Here is a 20,369-nt window from a genome sequence, read left to right as displayed (position 1 = left end):
CGCCCCGCTAGGCCCTCCTTTTGCTGCACTTCCGGAGCAGAGCCCTCCAATCACTGGCTGCTTCAGTTGCGGCTTTAGAACCGGATATAGAATGCGCAAAGAGTAGGCCAATCAGAAAGCGATCCTTGCCAACTTGGGCGGGAAGAATTAGAGGCTCCCTGGGAAGGGGGACTGGTTCAGGCATCCGCCTGGGAGCCAATCAGAGACCTGATCGCGTAGCTAGTGCAGCCACCGCAGCTAAAGCATAGCACGCCGCTTCTTTTTCTGCCCCGCGGAGAAGATGACCGTCGGGAGGCCTGCGGGAGCCTCCGGCGGCGCTCAGTGGAGCCGGCAGGTGAGAGAGAAAGAGAAGGAGAGGAATTCGGTCTGCGCCCGGAAAGGAGTCTCTAAAGAGAGGAAACTGTTTGTCATTGCCTTGGAGACAGACGTCAGGGGCGTGTCGTGGAGAGGTGTGGGATTAAAATCAGCAGCGTTTGGGGACCCGCAAGGGACTCTCTAACGGGTTGAGCGTTATGTTAGGCCCTTCATAGACCCACAGCAGTGGCCCTCGGTTTTCGCTTATCCTGTCAACTACCCTAAGACTAATAGTACTATTGTTGTCTCCATTTGGTAGAAAAGAAAACTGAGGCACAGAAGAATCCATACAGAAAGTAGATTGGTGGTTGCTTAGGGCAGGCTGGGAAGGAAGGGTCGAAAGGACTAGGGAAAATAGGGAATGACTGCTAAATGGTATGGGCTTTCTTTGGGGGGGGGTGACTAAAATGCTCTAAAATTGTGACGGTTGCACAACTCTGTACTAAAACTGAGTTGTACTCTTTCAGTAAGTGAGTTGTGTGAACTGTACGGTGTCTCAATAAAGTCGTTTTAAAAATTTTTCCCTAAGATCACATGCTCCTCAGTAGCAGAGCAAGGGCTGGAGCACATACACACCTTTGACTCAGAATCTAGTGTTCTTTTCACTAGTAGAGCTGGACCTTGGAGAACCCAGGAAAACCATCACCAATATCACCTGGAGGCCTGCAGCAGCCTACGCCTCACTGATTTCCTAGACGCAACTAGTCATTGTATACAGTCCAATCCTGGCCCCACACCAGCCTCTCTAAGGATATCTCGAGAATACCACTGTCCTCCAGCCACACTGGCCCTCTTTCTAACTCTCCAAGAGTCAAGTTTGTTCCTGCCTCAGGTCCCTGCTTTTGCATTTGCTGTTCCTTAGAACTCAGAACCCTCTTACCCCAGATCTTAGCAAGGCTGGCTCCCTCTCATCAATCAGATGTCAGTCCAAAACTCCTCCACAGCGAGAAAGTAAAGATCAGCCCAGGACTGAGAAAGTCCAGTTCAGACTGTAATGAGGCCAGCAGCCAGATTAGCAGAAAACAGTGTTTCTCAAAGGGCCACAGTGTGCCTACAAAGAGACCAACACCCCCTTCTAAATGATGATGCTTAACTACCAATTACCCAGCTCCACTTTGTTCTAGTTACCTTTTCAATAAAAATTGCTGTCACCCACTTACCAAAGTGTGCCCTCTTCATGACAGCATCCATCCAGAATGGATCCAGAGGGATCCACTCTCTTCCTCAGAATCATTCAAGAGAAGCCAACCCTAGAAAAAGCCCCTCCCCCACCCTCTTACTGAAAGTCCCCACTCTTCCCCCCGCCCCCACACAAGTTCCCTGTAATTTTTCCTGGTGTAATTTTTCCAATAAATTAATAAGCCTAACTCTGACTATAGATACATTCCTAGTGGCATTTGTGATGGGATTTTATCAACAGAAAAGCTTCCTAAAGCCACTTCATCTCTGTGTAATGTCACAATTTATGGCTTTTATTGAATTTATTATCATATACTTGTCTCTCTCCCTCTCATTAGAATGTAAGCTTCATGTGCTTGACTCGTTCTCAGCCTAATGCTCCGTGCACATAAGACACCCAAAAACTATTTTCTAAATGAATGGAGTACTTAAACCCAGTTGGGTTTCCACTTTCTACGACATTGTTCTTTCAGCTAGACCACATTGTCTGTCCTGTTGATTACTCGTTCCTAGTAACAGGTGGGATATTAGGTAGACTATTAGGAAAGAAGAGGTGTAGACAAAGGAAGCAGGAAAAAGAAGACTGGAAAAAAGTAGGTGAAACCCAAATAGGGCAAGGCCCAGAGTGTGGCCAAGGTCACGGGTAGGATTCCTGGAGTGCCGGGGGCAGAATGCATGATACAGAGTAAGTACTCTGCAAATGCTCACCGCACATGAAGTAGGGAACCAACGTTAGCCGTCTGCTTCCCTTTCCTGCCCTTCAACCAAGCATATGCCCACATACCAATTTGTGAAATGTCTTTAAAGCAAGGAATACATCTGATTCTTCTTCGTTCCTTCCCAGTTGCTAATATACAGAGACCTACTGAAAGTGAAATTAACAGTTAGGCTTTGAGAAAATTTGAAATTATAGTTGACCCACAGTCTTTTCTGTTTCGTTTTAGATATTTCCCCCCAAATCCTCCCCAGACACAGAGACGGAAGAAGAGCTGTCTGGGGATGGACTGGTTTTGCCCAGGGCTGGCACACTCGATGACTTCCTCAGCCCGGAGGAGGAGACGGTTTCTAATTCTTCGGACTCCACTGGGAGCTTTTATGAGACCCTGCAGGTACTAAAGCCGAAAGGCAGGTGGTGCCTGTTGGAATCCCTTTATGAGAACCACCCAGACAGTGGCGAGGACTTCTCTGAAGACGATGAGGACCTGGAGAGTTTCTTCCAAGACAAATGCAGGGTGAAGCCCGAGGCCCAGTACCCGGCGTCTCCGAGGTAAGGAAGGCCCTGCAGTTCAACAGCTTCTTCATGACTCTGGGCCTCATCCTCTTCCTCAGTAAAGTTGTCCCTTACCGAGGCTCCAGCTCAGAATCAGACCTTCGGAGCCAAACACGTTCTGATTCCTACCCAGCAGCCCTAAATCACTTTGGATAACCCTTAGTCATTGGAAGCACTCGAATTGATTAAAGGGATGCCTTTGTCACTACCTCCCTGAGAATGGCAACAAGGTACGTTTACCTTGGCCCAGCCCTGTTATATGCGCCTACACCGTATCTTATTTTCTCCTCCCACTAACCCTGTAAGTAGCTATTATTTTTGCCATTCTCCAGATGAGGAAATTGAGGTTCCAAGCAAACCCTGCCAAAGGTCACACAGCTGGTAATTGTTTGAAGCAAGATTTGAACCTGGGTCTGACTCCAAAGCCTTGCTCTGCACCATTGCACTGTTCTCTCTCCCATATGAAGATAATGGAATGCAGGGCAACCAGTGGAACGTGAGACTCTTGATCTTAGGGTTGTGAGTTCGAGCCCCACATTGGGTGTAGAGATTACTTAAAAAGAAAATCTTTAAGGGGCACCTGGGTGGCTCAGTCGGTTAAACACTCAGCTCTTGATTTCGGCTCAGGTCGTGATCTCACGGTTCGTGAGACTGAACCCGGAGTCAGGCTCTGGGCTGACAGTGCGGAGCCTGCTTGGGATTCTCTCTCACCCTCTCACACACTCTTCTCTCTCTCTCAAATACATAAACATTTTTTTAAACATTAAAAAATTAAATCTTTAAAGGAAAATATTAGAATGCAAAGTGGCAAATCTTGAATCAATTCTGAGGAAAGACTTCCAACTAGGGCTGCTAGATGGCCTGAGGGAAGGAGCGAGGCATAGGCCCAGACGCCTGCGGGGCTGTGTTAGGCTCAGGATCTAGCTGCCGTCTTCTGGGAGGGAGGTGTGGGAAGGAGCAGGAGGAGGAAAGGGCCTCCAGCCTGGCCTGGCCTCCGCACAGCTGCTTTCTCCCCCCAGGTGCAGCTCCCCACGGTGCTGCAGCTCCCTGAGCAGCCTTCCCTCCGACACTCCCAAGGTTCAGCCCCAGCCACCTTCAGGCTCCAGGCCTCCCTCCCAGCACAGAAGCATCAGCTCCTGGGCATCAACCATCACCGTCCCGCGGCCGTTCCGCATGACACTGCGTGAGGCCCGGAAGAAGGCGCAGTGGCTGGCCTCACCTGCTTCCTTTGAGCAGGAGAGGACCCAGGCCCAGAGGCAGGCCCAGGAGGAGGCCGAGTGCCAGCGGCAGTTCCGGGCACAGCCTGTGCCAGCACACGTCTACCTGCCCCTCTACCAGGAGATCGTGGAGCGCAATGAGGCCCGCAGGCAGGCAGGGATCCAGAAGAGGAAGGAACGGCTCCTCTCTTCCCTGAAGCCCTTCAGCTTCCTCGTGAAGGAGGAGCAGAGAAAAGAAGCTGCTAAACAGAGGGAGTTGGCTGCCACAGCTAAGGCCAACGTCCCCAAGCAGAATGCCACCAGAAGGATCCCCAAGTCCATTCTGGAGCCAGCCCTCGGGGACAAACTCCAAGGTAAAGACATCCTTCCCACCCTGCTGCCTCCTACCTGGGGAGTACCAAGACGTGCCGTGGAGACTTAGGCTCGGGGGGTCAGCCTGGCTTGGGGATAAGTTCATTGTTCGGGCGGACGGGCCTCAAGGCCACGCTCCATGCCGGTTGGGTCCGTCTGTATCATGGGGGAGCCCTGTAAGGAGTGGAGAGTGAGAGGTCATGCAGCCTTCTCCAAATTTGCCCTGATGACCTCTCTCTCAGTGAGTGGGTGTGAAGGTGTCTGCAGCAGCACAGGTACAAGAACAGAGAACCAGGGAGGCATCCAGGGACCAGCTTGGGCCGGTGCTACCGCCAGCTGCCCCTGAGGGAAGCTCCTACCGCCTGCCCCCCCCATCCTGGTGACCTGCACATTTCAAGAAATGTGGTTCGATGAAAGGACTCAGGCTTTACTCATTTAGTAATGTGTCAAGCCCCAGGCACTCCTCTGTGTTCAATAAACAGACATGGAGTTTGTGGACAAGGGAGGAAGGAAGACAGATAACAGGCAAAAAATTACAAATGTGATGAGTCATTTGCAAGGATTAGAGGTGGGAGCCTCCAGGGTCATATAGAGCACATAGCAGAGGGACCTAACTTAGGACATGGTGAGGCGGTGGGGACAGATAGGGAAGGTCCCCAGGGAAAGTGAGCACAGAGGCTGACCCTGAAGGATGAGCAGTGTGTTCAATTCAGGGAAGACAGAGGAAGAGTGCATCAGAGCAGCATGGAGGTAAGAGGAGGCTGAACACATTCAAGGGATGGGAGGAGGATGGAGGGTAGAGAAGAGGGAGCAGGGAGGGAGAGGCGGGCATGGGCCAGACCTGGGGGAGGGGGAGGAAACTTGGACTTTATCCCAAGGGCACTGGGGAGCCAACTGAAGGGTGTCAAACAGGGTGGCTCGGGATCAGATCTGCAGCTCGGAAAGATCACTCTGATGCTGTGGAGATGATTAAGGGGGAGGGACAGGACCGGAGGGATGCTGATCTATAGGACACTATGTCACCAGTTCAGCGGAGACACTGAAATTAGCAGCAGGGATGGTAAAGAGAGGCCAGGCCGGAACATGGTTAAAGAGGAGGAGACTGCAGGACGGGGGACTGATGAGAGAAGGCAGGCAGGAATGATTTGGGCAATAACCTGGGCCTCTGGGTGGATGGCGGGGCCCCTCCTTGAGCCAAGGAGACCGGCTCACCCCTCCGGCTTGGCCTCTGAAGGAGGAACCGCAGAAAGCGCTCAGTAAACGTAAATGGTGGCTGCCTCTGCAGCCTGCTGGCACATGGCAGGGTGTCCTGGTCAACATTTAGGAATGAGCTCTCTCCAGAAAAGAAGCAGCAAGCTGATTTGTAGTGTTTGCCACTTTCCCTGGTAAAAATACACCTATTCTGGCCAAGGTGGAGCTTCCCATATGTCAACTGGTTCACAAATCCTGCAAAGCTGGCAATCGGCTCCAGCACAATACTGCACTGGAGCTTTAGAGGGAACCTTCTCCAAACCTTTAGGTATGAGGCGGGGTCCCCTGTCACCCATCACCACCCTGACCTTTTCTCCACAGAAGCGGAGCTCTTCAGGAAAATTCGCATCCAGATGCGAGCCCTAGACATGCTCCAGATGGCCTCCTCCCCTATCATCTCCTCCAGCAGCAGGGCTGACCCCCAGCCTCGAACAGCTACCCGAACCCAGAAGGAAAAGCTTGGGTTTCTGCAGACTGACTTTGGATTCCAGCCTCGTGTGAATCCTGCCGTCCCTGACTACGAGGGCCTTTACAAGGCCTTCCAGAGAAGAGCTGCCAAGAGAAGGGACACCAGAGAGGTGACTCACAACAAGCCCTTCTTGCTGCGAACCGGCAGCCTGCGTCGCACTCAGCGGCCCTGTGACACCACCACCTCTGGAGAGAGGAGGGTGAGAGCCCTGGGCAGTTACGGGAGGGTCCTGGCCTGAGACCCAAAATACAGGAATGGGCCGGGTCTCAACATACGGCACTTCTCATGTTTTTTAAAAACACTGGCTCAGCTGTTGGATCGATATCCAACTCTTGGCCTGGTAATAAACTTGGGAACTCATTACTCTTTCCTTAATCCCAGGGGAAAAAAAAAGATTCCTGGTCTGACTAGTCCTTCACTGAAATTGAATCCTCCTTACAATAGAAACTAATCACACGTTGCTGTCCCACCAATACCAGCCTTCGTTTCTTCTAGGACTCTCCACAGTCACCAGCCACACCCCTGCCAAGGAGTCGTTCTCTGAGTGGCCTTGCTTCTCTCTCTGCCAACACCCTCCCTGTGCACATCACAGATGCCACCAGGAGGAGGGAGTCTGCAGTCAGGTGAGTGGTCAGGCTCGAGATCTTGGCCCAGGACCAAGTTCAGTGGTCAGTGCTCGGATTCTGGCCCAAATGCTAGAAACCATCCTGCTGCTGGGCCTCCTCTCCTGTTACTACAGAGACCTAAATGGGTGGAAGGGAGTTCACTGATCAGGACAGGAATGCAGGTAACTCTCCACATGTAGTGATGGAGAACATCTGGCCATCATTCATGGGGGACTTACTCTGTGCCAGTCACGATGTTAAGGCTGGAGATACCTTATGGAGCCCATAGTTTAATAGCTAGTATGAAATATAGAAAATCAAAGAACTACTACTTTGTGAGTAGTGCAATGACAGGGAAATACAGGGGACCTGGGAGGCTCTGGGCAGCCTGGGGCAGGGTTCTCTTTAATAGATGTCTGAAGAATGAGGAATTAGCCAAAGGCTGGAAAGAAAGAAAGTTCCAGAGAGAACAACATAAGTGAAGACCCACAGATGAGAGAGGAAGCCATTAGGAATAGGAATTCAGAGAAACCTGTTGGCAGGTGGCTGACCCTGTCACAAAGAGAAGGCATCCACTGCACAGATTTGAGATTCTCTGAGATTCTGCTAGTTCAGCCGAACTAGCAGAGTCGGTTGGGAAGCAGGAGCCTCCTTACTTTTTCATTCTTTAACTGGCCTCTGTCATGGTGTTGTTCTCGACGAGCCAGCGCCCCAGCAAGAGTTCCTCCACTAGACCTCTGAGATGAGGTCAGCACGAAAGGTTGTGGTGTAACAAGCAGTTTAGCGCTGGGAGAGGACGAGCATCTTAGTGCTTTCCTGTGGGGCTAACCAACTTGGCTCTTTAGGCTCCACAACAGGGATTTTAGAAATATATTTAGAATCCAAGAGATACTCCCTTCTTCTTCAAATGTCATAGTCAGAGCTACTAAATCAAGGCTAAATGCATCGGTGTCCTGAGGTCCCAATAAGGTAGGCCTTATGGGCCAGAGGCTGGCCCCCCGAGGGGATATCCATATTTGCTTCCCAGCAGTGGGGAGTTTGATATAATAGCAGGCTAAACTTTCATGCCTTCAAGCAAGAATCTTGGTGGTGTTTTTTCTTTTTTTAAAAAATGTTTATTTTTGAGAGAAAGCATGAGTGGGGTAGGAGCAGAGAGAAAGGGAGACAGAGGATCCAAAGCGAGATCTGTACTAACAGCAGAGAGCCTGATGCGGGGCTGGAACGTGAGACTGAGCCACCCAGGCGCCCAGTTGTTTTCCCTCTATAGTACCTTGTCAAATGATACTTACACAGACTAAGTGCTTGCTATAAGTTAACCCCAAACTGTGCATGGAAAGAGGCCTATTTCCAGTTCTCTGTGGTCCCAAAGGACCACGAAACCAGGCACCTTCTAGCCCACTGTTTACAGTGTAGTGGTCAGGGGCAAAGGCTTGGGAATCAGACATACTGGTTCTAATCCTGGCTTTTCCACTGGCATGCTGGGTAGCTTTGAGTGAGTGGCTTATCCTCTCCGAGGCTCGCTCTCCTCACCTATAAAAAGAGGGGCTTACAGTTCTTACCTCATGGGGCAGTTCTGGAGATTACAAAAGATAATTGATATAAAGCACTTGATTCTTTTCTGCTCTTGGTTCAGAGTAGAGTAGCTCAGCAAATGGCAACTATTAGTATTGTTTCCAGACAGGCCAGAAGCCTTAGTGTTAAGGATATTTTATTTCGGTTCAATTATTGAACTTCCCCTGGGGCAGAAAATCACCGTGTCCATAGTGCTGGGAAGGCTTCATTTGCCAATCTCAGAATCCTATTCTTTCTGAAGCGCCAGTGTGGTAAATTACCCCACTCACAGAAAACACCATTTTACTTTCCAGAGGTTACTAAGAGTGCTTTTAATATACTCAAGTTGGTCATCTGTGTGTTTTTTGCCTCCTTTCTTCAGAAGTTCACTTGAAAAAAAGGACAAAACAGATGAGAGTACTCAGTGGTTGGAGATGCACAAAAAGAAGTGTCAAGCGATGTCTAGATCTGTGACCTTGCGTGCAAAAGCCATGGATCCTCATAAAAGCCTGGAGGAAGTGTTCAAAGCAAAGCTGAAAGAGAATCGGTCAGTGTCTCCCATGTGCCAAAGGGTATCTGTCTTGGGATCCAACAGATCATTGCCCTTGAAAGTAGGCTCCTGTAATCGCACACAATCAAGGATTTAGTTTTGCTAGGCAGTTAGGAATTTACAGTGTCTTTGGGAATTACTCTGCTTAATTGGAATGAAGGGTTGGAAAAAGAATTCATTCTAAAAATCTTGTTAATTCCAGGAACAATGACCGTAAAAGAGCAAAAGAGTATAAGAAAGAATTGGAAGAAATGAAGAAGAGAATACAAACAAGGCCCTATCTCTTTGAACAAGTTACCAAGGTAAAACTAAGCCATCACTCTTCTCTCTCAGTCTTGGATGAAAGTGCTTTTAGGAATGATGGAACAGAGGGGCACCTGGGTGGCTCAGTCAGTTAAGCCTCTGAGTTCGGCTCAGGGCATGATCTCATGGTTCTTGAGTTTGAGCCCCATGTCAGGCTGGGTGCTGACAGCTCACAGCCTGGAGCCTGCTTTGGATTCTGTGTCTCCCTCTCTCTCTGCCCCTCCATCACTCATGCTCTATCTTTCTCTCTCTCTCAAAAATAAACACTTAAAAAAAAGAAATGATGGAAAAGTTTAATATCTGGGTATTAAACATTTCCTTGAGGATCAGAGATTCAAAATTGAGCCTGTTACCAATTTCCGCCCAAAGAAGTGGTGCAATGGTGAATGTTGCTTGGACTGATTTCACCCAAGACTAGACTCCAGAGGCATCTGTGAAGTGTTTCACTTCTGGGAGTGTTCGCTACAGTCTAGCTTTCACTAGACTGAGGGCTAGATGCCACATACACAGTAACAGTCTGGCTGTGTTAGTGAGAATATCTTTAACTTACTAACATCATCCCTTCCCTTGCGGTGCTGGTGCCCTGGGCATCCCCAGCCTCTAGAGCTGTGGCACATTTATAGGTCCCCAGAGGTTGGGATGCTCACAAGCACCCCAACAAGCCCTTTTCAGATTAAGTGGCTTTCAGGATGAAGAATCATTTTAAGATGTTCTCTAGACTTTTAGGGAAGTTGGATCCAGTTGAGATCTCCTTAAGGGAGCTCTGGAGCTATCTGAACAGCCTTAGAAAGGCCACTATTCCTGGAAGTTTTGGGCTGTATCAGGCTGTCGATCCCTCTTCTCTCTAGTTTCAGACAAAAGTTGGAGTTCCCTAGTAACCTGGTTCCAACTGCTGGACATTATCTCCATCTTACAGCCAGTGTGTTATCTAGGCATTTCCTGAGTCCACCCCTCCCCACCCCCATACATACCACACACACACTTGCACACATGCTGGACTGTCTGGACTGGATTTACTTAGCAACTTGCATTGTTCAAAATCTCTCATAATGATCTCTCCTCTTTATGTTAATTCTTTCCAGCAAAGCTCACTCTCAGATCTCAACAGATCTTTCACCACTCTAGGAAAAATACAAAGTGCTCTATATGATTTTGCTACTAAACATTTAAATTAAAACAAACAAAGAAATAACCTTTTTCTGGTCCACATACAGACCATCTATCCTGTTAAGAGTGTTACTAGTGCAGCTTATTTTCTATTTGTTATATATTAGTGTTCCTGATGATGGCTTGATTGCTTTTATTTATTTATTTTTTTTAGTTTATTTTGAGAAAGCGCGGGGGAGGGGCAGAGAGAGGTGGAGAGAAAGAGAATTCCAAGCAGGCTTTGCACTGCCGGCAGAGAGCCCTACACAGGGCTTGAGCTCACATATTGTGAGATCATGACCGGAGCTAAAATCAAGAGTCAGACACTTAACTGACTGAGCTACCCAGGTGCTCGTGGTTGCTTTTAAATCTTAAAACATTTTTAGTCCATTTTTTTTCATCTGAGTCTTACTTGGTGGTCCAAAAATCTAAATCCTTGCTTCTCAAAGGTGTGGCTCCCAAATTCACAGTTGGCATCTCCTGGGAGTGTTAGACACAGAGTTTCGAACCTTATCTAAGACCTACCAAATGAGAATCTACATTATAACAAGATCTTCAGGTAGTTCCAGTGCTCTTTAAGGCTTGAAAACAGGCTCTAAGGAATTTTCATGTAAATCTGTGCCCAGCACTAATGGGGATTGGGTTAGGGGACAATTTTAGGCTTGTGGATTAAGCAAGTGATTTAGAATTACCTTGTAATTCACAGGACAGCTACGGCAGATTTGTTTCCATTCCACAGGACCTTGCTAGGAAAGAAGCAGAACAATGGTATCGAGACACCCTGAAGCAGGCTGGGCTGGATGAAGACTTTGTGAGGAACAAGGGTGAGGGCACCAGGGCTGTACAATGGAAGGAGCAGTCAGAAGTCCCTGAATGTCCCAGGTAATAATCTCACGTGCTCCTGTCACCCTGTGGCTCTCAGATTACGATCCCTAGTAATGCCACTGGGAGGGACCTTTAGAACAGCCACACATATTTTGAGATCACAATCCTGTATTTAAAGAATACTAACCCAGAGATCTCCAGATAATATATTTAAATTGGGAGAATAAGTGCAGTTGTTATTGTTAATAAAATATAACCATTGTATGTTAGGTTTAGGTTCCTTCGATTTGAAACAGATCATTTTTCCAATTCTAGTTCTAGGGCCATCAGTCAAGAATATTTTTACTTCACTTTTGAGGGACAAACATATATATTTTTACTTACTATAAAATGATAAAACTGCTTTTCTAACACTTTTTATTTTGTTTGCGTAATTGAAAGTAAAAACCTTTAAAGATGCATAATAAAAGGTATAATATCCTAAACAAGCAAAGCCTGTCTCTTCCCCCCCCAGCATGATCACCATGGCTTGTTGAAATCTAGCACTCTTTAAAAAGTAACTCATTAGCACCACCCCTCCACTGGTATCAAAAGGGAGAAGAAAAGCATAGTTATTGCCATTATTCTCAACTTTGTTTCTTAAATCCTAATGGCTCCTCCCCTAATTCCTATCCCAGTTCTCCCCCTAGAAATTTAAATTTCCCTTTACACCCCATATAAAATAATGAAAATGTTGAAACCATCCTTAAGCCTTACATAATGCTTTAATTACAAACATTTTATTTCATAATGCTTTAATTTATTCTGTAGCACCCATGAAACTACAAAACTCGGCACCAGAAATCCACAGCAGGATTTAGAAGAATCTCCACAACAGCCTACAAGCCCCAAAAAAGAACTGGAGAAGCTGTCTCATGAATTGCTAGATAATTTCAAATCACTTGCTTAATTAGTAACACTTAAAATTACTGCTTTTCAATATTAAGTAACTAACTTGGGGTTGAGTCAAGGCAGGCAAAACTTGGCTTTTGAGCCAATGGCTACTCTTGGAGAATGAGGATAAGAAAAGTAGCAAGAAAAAAAGTACCAGGTAACAAACAGGGAATGGTTTAAGCAGATCAAAGTGAAAAGCCTCAGGGTGGAGGATTCAGAGCGGAGTTAAGCATTCTTGCTTCTTGGGCTTCCTACTTAAAAAAGGAGCACACACCCAAATGCCTACAGGGGCCAGTTAGGAAACAAATGGATCACATGGGCTGGGTATAAGGTACACTATTAACAGCTAGAACCCAGGCCCAGAATTGCCAGATCACCAACTGAGTTTTCAAACAGAAGCCAGGAATTTCCTGTTGGCAACCAACTAAAACATTACTTAGAAATATTGTGTGGGAAAACAAAACACTTGGAGGAAGACAAGTCTGCAACTTCTAGTACATGGTTTCTTAACCTCAGTACTATTGATTTAGGGCCAGATGAGTGTGTTGGTGTTGGGTGTTGGGAGAAGGAGCTGTCCTGTATATTGTAGGACGTTAGCAGCATCCCTGGCTTCTACTAACTGGATGCCAGTAATGCCCTCTCCAGTTATGACAAAAATGTCCCTAGATATTGCCATATGTGGGGCAGTGGGCAGGCAAAAATGTTCCCAGTTAAGAACCGCTGCTCTAGTATAAAAGTAAGGGCTACAGAAAATAAAAATTGGCATTTTAAGAATACAAGGTATTGACATGAACTCAATCTACATAACAAAGGGTGATTATGCATGTCATTAACAACTTAAGAACTATAACTACTGAATTTAAAACGGCAGTTAATTTTTCCTGTTATCTGCTTAAAATATGCCACTGTGTGCATGGTATGTGTGTAAGCCTGAGGTTCATTTTCAATAAATGTGAAAATTCTCTGACAGCCATGATTTTCTACTAGTAAGCGGTCTTTGAAATACTTTTCTACTCACCAGTGATAATTATTCTCTATCAGTAGCTGTGGATGATAGCAATAGTGCCTGTTCTTACCAGAAGCCCCCAATTTCTCGTGTTTTAACATTTTGGAAAATTCAAAAGTATATTATTGCCATTTTTCCAGACTCAGACATGGTCCTTTCTGGTGAAGACGGAGCGATACTACAATAACTACTATCTAGGTTTGCTAGTTAGAGATGAAGATGCTTATGTCATGTTCCCCAAGACTCCTGGGCTCAGTTTTACCTGTATGGAATCCAAAGGGTAAATCGGTGCCCTGTCTTAAAGGGAAAGACGGAACTATTTTCTTAATCTCCTCTCTGAGAAAACAAATTTTGTCCAAAACAAGGAGCCAAAGAACTTACTGGGCTGTCTTGTTTATTTAAAGGGAAAACAACTGAAGCTCTGAATCATGTGATAGTTAACTTTAAAAAAAAACAAACAAAAAAAAAAACCCAAAAAACCCTTTTAACATGCTATCGTATATTCCATAAACAAAGAAAGCAAAGTGGCCAAGTAGAGGTGGATGTGACAAGATAGTACCTCAGCCTGGGCCAAGTAGGGATTCAAGTAATTTATTTTTTTGCAGCCCAGTGGCAGAGAGTCTCTTACTCAGGTTGCTAAAGGGAGTATGCCACAACAGAATTGACATCACTCCCTTCTCCAAAGCAACAAGGCATCTTGAAAGCTCAGCTTCTTGGTGAAGTTTTATGGTTGGTGGCAGGGCTTAGTTTATCCATGTGAAAAGACAGCTGAGTCTGGGATGAAAATTCTTCAAAGGAAAACCCCTTCTCAACAGTCATACTGAAGAAATTTCAGCCAACACATAATCAAATTCACTTTTGGGAGAAGTCCATCCCAAAATTTTATAGTGGGAAGAGAGGTAGGTACAGTTACCCAGCCCACATTCACTGCTTTCTTCCTTGTCTGGATCAGATGTAGTTTGAAGAGAAGCTCTCCTACATTCATCTTCTATGTCAGGAAAGATGAACAGAGGCCAGAGCGGGGTCCTGTCTTTCACAGATTCATTTTGGTTCTGGCAGATCGTGAGCCATAAGCATCCTGTTCCCACTGTGTGCACTCTGGGATCAGACAGGGCTGCTCTTCCAGGAGTTGACACCCATGCTCATGTCCGTCTTTCAGTTAAATCTCCTTGGTTTAGTAACTGTAAAAGATTAAAACCAAATCTGGAATAGGCTACCACTGAATAATAGGAAAAATAATTCATACTAAGGAAAAGGTTTAAGTGGGAGTGGGGAATGCACTACAGGGGTAAGTCAAGGGTATCTAGTTCCAAAGCAAGAGACATACGTAGACTGATAGATCTCTTTCATATCCTGGCCTTGGGACAGCATTTTGGCCCATGATGCTGGCATTTTCACTATGACAATAAGGTATCCCGAGTCCCTAAGCCAAACTATTGTTTGTGTAGTCATGTACTCACTAGTCAGTGATGGAGGCATGCCGAACTTAACAGATATATCGGAAATGGTGGAATCCCAAATCTCCTGTCAGGCAGCGTTAGTCCAAGTACAGGCTGAAAGCTCAAGCAGAAGTAAGAGGAATGGGAGGCTACCCCAGTGAGTTCTATATGAGTTCCCACTCGTAAGGAATCCAGGGATTCCCAGGGTCCAAAAGAATGCCTTCCCTATGATGAAGAGAGAAAGCCTGAGACTCCGAGAGGGTGGCAGCCAAAACAGACTTTCTACCCTACACTCAAGGCTTTCTGTTGAAATGTTGTTCTGTATAATTGATGAAACGGAGTTCCATTTTGTTATGAAAATGAGATGGGAATAACACAGTGAAATTCAGAATAAAAATGGCTTAGTAAAAATATAACCAGATAAATTCTTGAGCTGGGGATAGATTTACTTGGTGATCTCAATTTGGGTAAAGGTAATTTATACAGTAGAATTTAATAATATGGAATTTAAAGAAATTTAAACAAAATTTAAAGAAAAATGTAAAAACTTAAACCACAAATTTCATTTGATGCTGTGTTGTTAGGATGTAAGAATGGTGTCTTTTAAATCCAGGTCAAGATCCAGATATTGGCACTCAAATTAGCAATGACACTTGATGAGAAATCTTAAACAATTTGTAATTTGTTTCTTTCTTTTTTGGAAGACATTCTGATTTATTGAAGGCTGGGTGGCAATCATTTATACTGGTTCCTGCATTCGAGAATATGAGCTCAGTGTGGCTATAGAACCCCACTTGGGATGCCTTTTAGTCAGCAGAGGTCCCAAAGCCCTGGGGTCCCAATTGGGCCTGCACAATAAGTCCTCTATCTGATTTGCAGAAGGCTGGGTAACACCGAGGGCAAATAAAAATTGTTCAACCTGAACCATTTGAATAAGATGTAGTTTTGATATAATTCCCATAATTTCTTTTATTTTTTAAGAAGAGTTGTTTTTTTTTTTTTAAGTAGTGCTTAAAGTACTTTAAAGTGCTTTAAGTACTTAAAATTTTAAGTAGTGCTAAAAAATTACTTAATTATTTTTAAGTAACCTCCATGCCCAACAACGGGGCTTGAACTCACCACCCCGACATCAAGAGTGACATGCTCTACCAACTGAGCCAGCCAGGCACCCCTCCCATGATAATTTCTGATAATTGCTTTGGTTATTCTGATATTCTTGTTACGTTTTTACTTTTAGAGCCTATTTACAGGGGTCCAAGTAGAAGTGCACAAGTAGATTCTTACGGGTCTGATCTACAACGTGTGATTATCTCCAAAAATTTGAAATAAGCATTGTTGTTTTATGGACTGCAAATAGCCTTTTATCTGAGAATCTCTAAGGACTCAACATTCCTCACTCACTGGAGGAAGGTCAGTTAGTACCAGGACCTTGGATGAGGAAGAGAACTAAACCTGGAGGCTAGAGGGCCTTGTAGCTTTTAAAAATGAAGGTATCAGATGACGTGATAAGCCTGTCTCGATAAGGAAAAGGAGAGGAAGAGCAGTGGAAATGCCTGTGGTAAGAGGAGAAATAATAGAGGTAACAGTGAAGGAAACAAAAGAAGTGAGGCTCAGACAGAGGGTGTGTTTGTAAATACACAGGACCCGAGGACCCGTGAGGGAAAAGTGATAATCTAGGACTTTCAGCCTCACTAAGGGCAGCACTTTCCCCTTTGTGTTAATATTTTCCTATTAAGAGTTTGGGGTTTCCACCATGAAACTGGGTATTTAGGGCCTGCAGACCCTCAGTGTCCTCCTGGAGGGAAGGCCAAGTTTTTTGTTTTTTTTTTATAGGTGATCTGTGTTACTGGGTCTGCCTGAGACTATGAGTGAGCATCACCTAGACAAGGACACAATGAAGCCAATTCCAAGACCCATGTGCCTAGGCCCAAGGGGAAAAAATGTGCTATTGCTGGACTTTTTGCATACACAAATCTGACCATGTCATACCTGCCTTAAAACCATGCAGTGGCCCCCCATTGCCCCTGGGATAAAATCATGTCCTTTAAGGCCCTTCAAGAGAGAAACTAGCATAACTTTCCTGCTTTCACTTTTCATTCCAGCCCATCTCTCCATTCCACATCCCATCCCACTCAGCCCTTTTGATTCCATAGTTGTGTGCCCTGTTCCCTCTCACCTTCTACCCTTGTACACACTGCTTGCTACCTTTATGCCTGTTATCTTCTTCCAATCCCTCCCACTTATCCATCAAGATAACTGCTATTCATTCCTCAGGTCTCAAACTTAGAATTCATTCCCTGACTTCCCCCAAGGCTAGCACTTACTATACCATATAAAAATTGCCAGTTTATTGATCTGTCACCCTTCCCATGCTCTCTGTACAGTACAACTCCAGGGGCACCATTTGCACAGTTATAAAAGGCAACAATTGTACTTTGTTTACTATTGTATAACTAGTACCCAGCAGAGGGCCTTGCACATATTAGGTATATAGCACCCTGTTGACTAAGGTTTTCTGTTCATTTTTTTGTTGTTGTTTTGTTATTTCAGAAAGAGCGAGCGAGAGAGTGCCCGAGTGGGGGAGAGGGAACTGGGGAAGAGAGAGAGAATCTTAAGCAGGCTCCACACTCAGCGTGGAGCCCAACTTGAGCGCAACATGAGCCCAATATGGGGCTTGATCCCACAACCCTGGGATCGTGACCTGAGCCGAAATCAAGAGTCAGACGCTCAACCAATTGAGTCACCCAGGCTCCCCTTGACTAAGTTTTTATACATCTGGTATTTATTTGAGGAAACTTGGAATGATTCATTGAAAAAGGTATTTAGCAATACAGGAGAGAAAAGCTCCAAGGTTTCAAATATAAAAAAGGAAAAGGCTGAGTGTTGGGGACTGGCTTGTCAGAATGACAATTTCTAGTAGGTAAAAAAGAAATAATTTTTCTGAACTATTGCAGAGCGATCCAGTAGTTGATGAAAGCTTTTCTCTGACAGAAGGATCACAGTTCATAAAAGCAGAAAGAAAAAGGGAATTAGGATATCACCATTTTGCAAGCCTAAAAAAAAAAAAAAAAAAAAAAACAAACTGATCTAGGCCATGATCAGTAATGTTTACCAAAATTTTTATGTAACCCATTGGTCAATCATTAAGCTTAGTAAGAGGACAACTGAATACCATATGTCTCCTGTGAACTGTAACAGAAAGCAAGAGTACCACCTATAAAATATCCTTGCCAAGGAAGGGGGAAAAAAACATGAATCTAAGCTCCTAACTACCAGTTTTTAGAAAATCTCTGGATAGAGAAATATATTAAACAGCAAAAGGAGTCAATCAGCCAAAACCAGAATGTAGGAAATTGTATAGGACAAATAACCCAATTCCTTAAACAGCCATTCTGGAAAAAAAAGACAGGGGGGAAGAGGGGGAGACTATTAGAGATAAAGAGAATTAAGAGAATTATTAACCAAATGCAATGAATGGGGCTTGTCTGAATCCTAATTCAAACCAACCAACCATTAAAAGACATTTTGAGAAAAAAAAGGAATATAGACTTACTGTTTGAGGATATCAATAAATCGTTAATTTTATTGGGTGTGATAAAGACAGCTATGAAAAAAACATGTTTGTTTTTTAAATTTTTTTTAATGTTTATTTTTGACAGAGAGAGACAGAGCATGAGAGGGGGAGGGGCAGAGAGAGGGGGAGACACAGAATCTGAAGCAGGCTCCAGGCTCTGCATTGATAGCACAGAGCCCCATGCATGGCTCGAACTCATGGACCATGAGATCATGACCTGAACTGAAGTCGGATGCCAACCAACTGAGCCACCCAGGCGCCCCCAAAAAACTTATCTGTTAGAGGTGTATCCTGAAATACCTACAAATGAAATGGTATGTCTGTGATTTGCTTTTAAATACTCCATCCAGCACAGGGATGCCTGGGTGGCTCAGTTAAGAGTCCAATTTCATCTCAGGCCATGATCTTAGGGTTCATGGGTTCGAGCCCTGCATTGGGCTCTGCGCTGACAGCAGAGAGCCTGGAGCCTGCTTCGGATTCTTTGTTTCCCTCTCTCTCTTCCCCTCCCCAACTCGTGCTCTGTCTCTCAAAAATAAATAAATAAATGTTAAAAATTTTTTTAAATACTCCAGCACAAACAGAACAGCAGCAACAAATTGTAGGTAGGAAGAGAGAAAATAAGAACAGTAGAAAGCTAACTGTTGAAGTTGGGTGATAGGTACATGAGTACTATACTCTCTCTCACTGTACTTTATGAAAACTTCTATAACAAAAATTTTAAAACACATAAATGAAGAGGGGAAATAACAAAGGAAGTCTTCATAGGTGAGACATGTTCCAAAGCAGTAGCCAGGAGAAAGTGGATTAGGAAAAACCAATGATACCAATAGCAAAAAAACTTTCAATATAATACAAGCAAGACTCAGACAATGGGTCATAATGATGACATACAAGGAAAGATCCTGGCAAAAACATGAACATGCATGGCCAAAGCCCTATGATCCTGAGGATCCCCAGGAAGCTTATAGAATAATCAAGAATATTCAATATAGGATGCAGTCATTTGAATACGGCAACAGTTGTGGTATCAGGTTATAATGAAAGGACAGGGGAAAAAGATGGGACAGCACTGTAAGAGATACTGTAATACGGAGGTATCCGGGATACCCAGGTTTTGGCAAAAGTTTATACATATGAAATGAGCTCATGATGAAGTCATTTACTCCCAAGACAAAAGACCAATAAAATATCCTAAGATTCTAGAAGCCTGACAAGTTTTCATTCTGTTTTCTGGGTTGGAGCCAAGACCATAAAGATGGGAGTGCTTAGAATAAACTTAAAACTTTCCCTGCTTTAGATAATGGTTCTCATTCCACAAGCAAGTGAACATGTCCTGTATGTCCAGTTGGTTCAGCCTGGTACAAAATGAACAATGATTACTTTCAATGATTTTGTCACTAGTCTTTTTGCTCAAGGACCACTTTGTCCCAGGATATTATTTTCCTTATAAAATAAAAGCAATATCCTTATGTCATAGGCAGAGAACAGTAGGAGCAGATATCATTCAGTAAGGTATGTATACAAAGGAAATTAAAGCTGAGAGACCCAGCCATGAGTGACCAATCTCCCAATCCAGGAGACCCTAACAATCAAGTTTCTTTCAAATCTGGTCTCATGCTTAGCTTAAAGGAAGATCTTCTAGTCAAAGTTTCCAGGAAAGGGAAACTGGAGTCACTTTCAGATTTTCTAAACTAGATCTCTAACCACTGTCCACATTAGTCTCTACAGAAACAAAGTAAGGGCAAGAGATAAATTTACCTCCTGTGGATTTACGGCAGTTAAGACAGAAACCTCATATGACTGCCTCCCTGACTGCATGGTCACCAAGTGATGTGTCACATCAGGCACTGAAGACAGGGGACGTGGGGATCCTTCAGCAAGCACCTCTGAAACAGCAGAAAATGTCTCAATGAAAAGTGAATCCACAGTTATACCTACCTGCATTATCAAGCCTCATTAAGAACACTAAAAACTGTTCCCTGAAAAACCCATATTCCTATATGTTTTCCAAATTAATTGCTGTCTGATAATCATTACCAGTGAATTTAGAAAGTACGACAAAAGGGGGATGGGAAGGAAAGGCAAGAAATCCTGATGTAAGAGTTGACCATTTTGTAATATACCAATTTAAAGTAATACAGCTTTAGCACTGTTAACTGGATTAACCGTGCATTGAAACAGGGCAAAATCTGCTTATGCAGGCAAATCAGGAGACCAGAGCCAACCCTTAAAGCAGCCACCAATGATAGAAACAGCATAATATGAGCAAGTCAAGAACTTAGGTCTGGCTTCAAAGTTCCTGTACTCAGTGTCCCTTCCTCCCTTGAGACTTTCTTCCTTAAGAAT

At 44.7% G+C, this 20,369-nt stretch overlaps 2 protein-coding genes across 5 annotated transcripts in view; one reads left to right on the top strand and one right to left on the bottom strand.

Annotated features, from left to right (window-relative positions):
* Positions 1–106: 106 nt before the first annotated feature.
* On the top strand, positions 107–12,161 carry FAM161B (FAM161 centrosomal protein B). Of its 2 annotated transcripts, none has more exons than XM_030319527.1 (9): positions 107–334; positions 2,478–2,800; positions 3,823–4,373; positions 5,944–6,290; positions 6,587–6,714; positions 8,630–8,794; positions 9,000–9,099; positions 10,953–11,128; positions 11,882–12,161. In XM_030319527.1, the coding sequence occupies exons 1-9, from the start codon at positions 281–283 to the stop codon at positions 12,018–12,020; spliced, it is 1,983 nt and encodes a 660-aa protein (XP_030175387.1). In that variant the 5' UTR covers positions 107–280; the 3' UTR covers positions 12,021–12,161. The 2 variants fall into 2 exon arrangements, with proteins under 2 accessions (XP_030175387.1, XP_030175388.1); XM_030319528.1 differs by having other exon boundaries at positions 118–334; positions 10,986–11,128.
* ZNF410 (zinc finger protein 410) overlaps positions 11,849–20,369 on the bottom strand; it is a 52,063-nt gene continuing 43,542 nt past the window's right edge. The window contains exons 11-12 of one of the 3 annotated variants that reach the window (XM_030319529.2): positions 19,782–19,909; positions 11,849–14,191 (exon numbers count right to left, since the gene is read on the bottom strand). In XM_030319529.2, the coding sequence (XP_030175389.1) occupies positions 14,153–14,191; positions 19,782–19,909 (167 nt within the window). In that variant the 3' untranslated portion in view covers positions 11,849–14,152. The remainder of the gene's footprint in view (positions 14,192–19,781; positions 19,910–20,369) is intronic. The other 2 variants (XM_030319530.1, XM_030319531.1) reach the window with 2 other exon arrangements.

This window comes from Lynx canadensis, chromosome B3 (genome assembly GCF_007474595.2).
Source record: "Lynx canadensis isolate LIC74 chromosome B3, mLynCan4.pri.v2, whole genome shotgun sequence".
Classification (NCBI taxonomy): domain Eukaryota; kingdom Metazoa; phylum Chordata; class Mammalia; order Carnivora; family Felidae; genus Lynx; species Lynx canadensis.
Note: the sequence above shows the minus strand (reverse complement) of the source record. Positions and strands in the feature narration are given on the sequence as shown.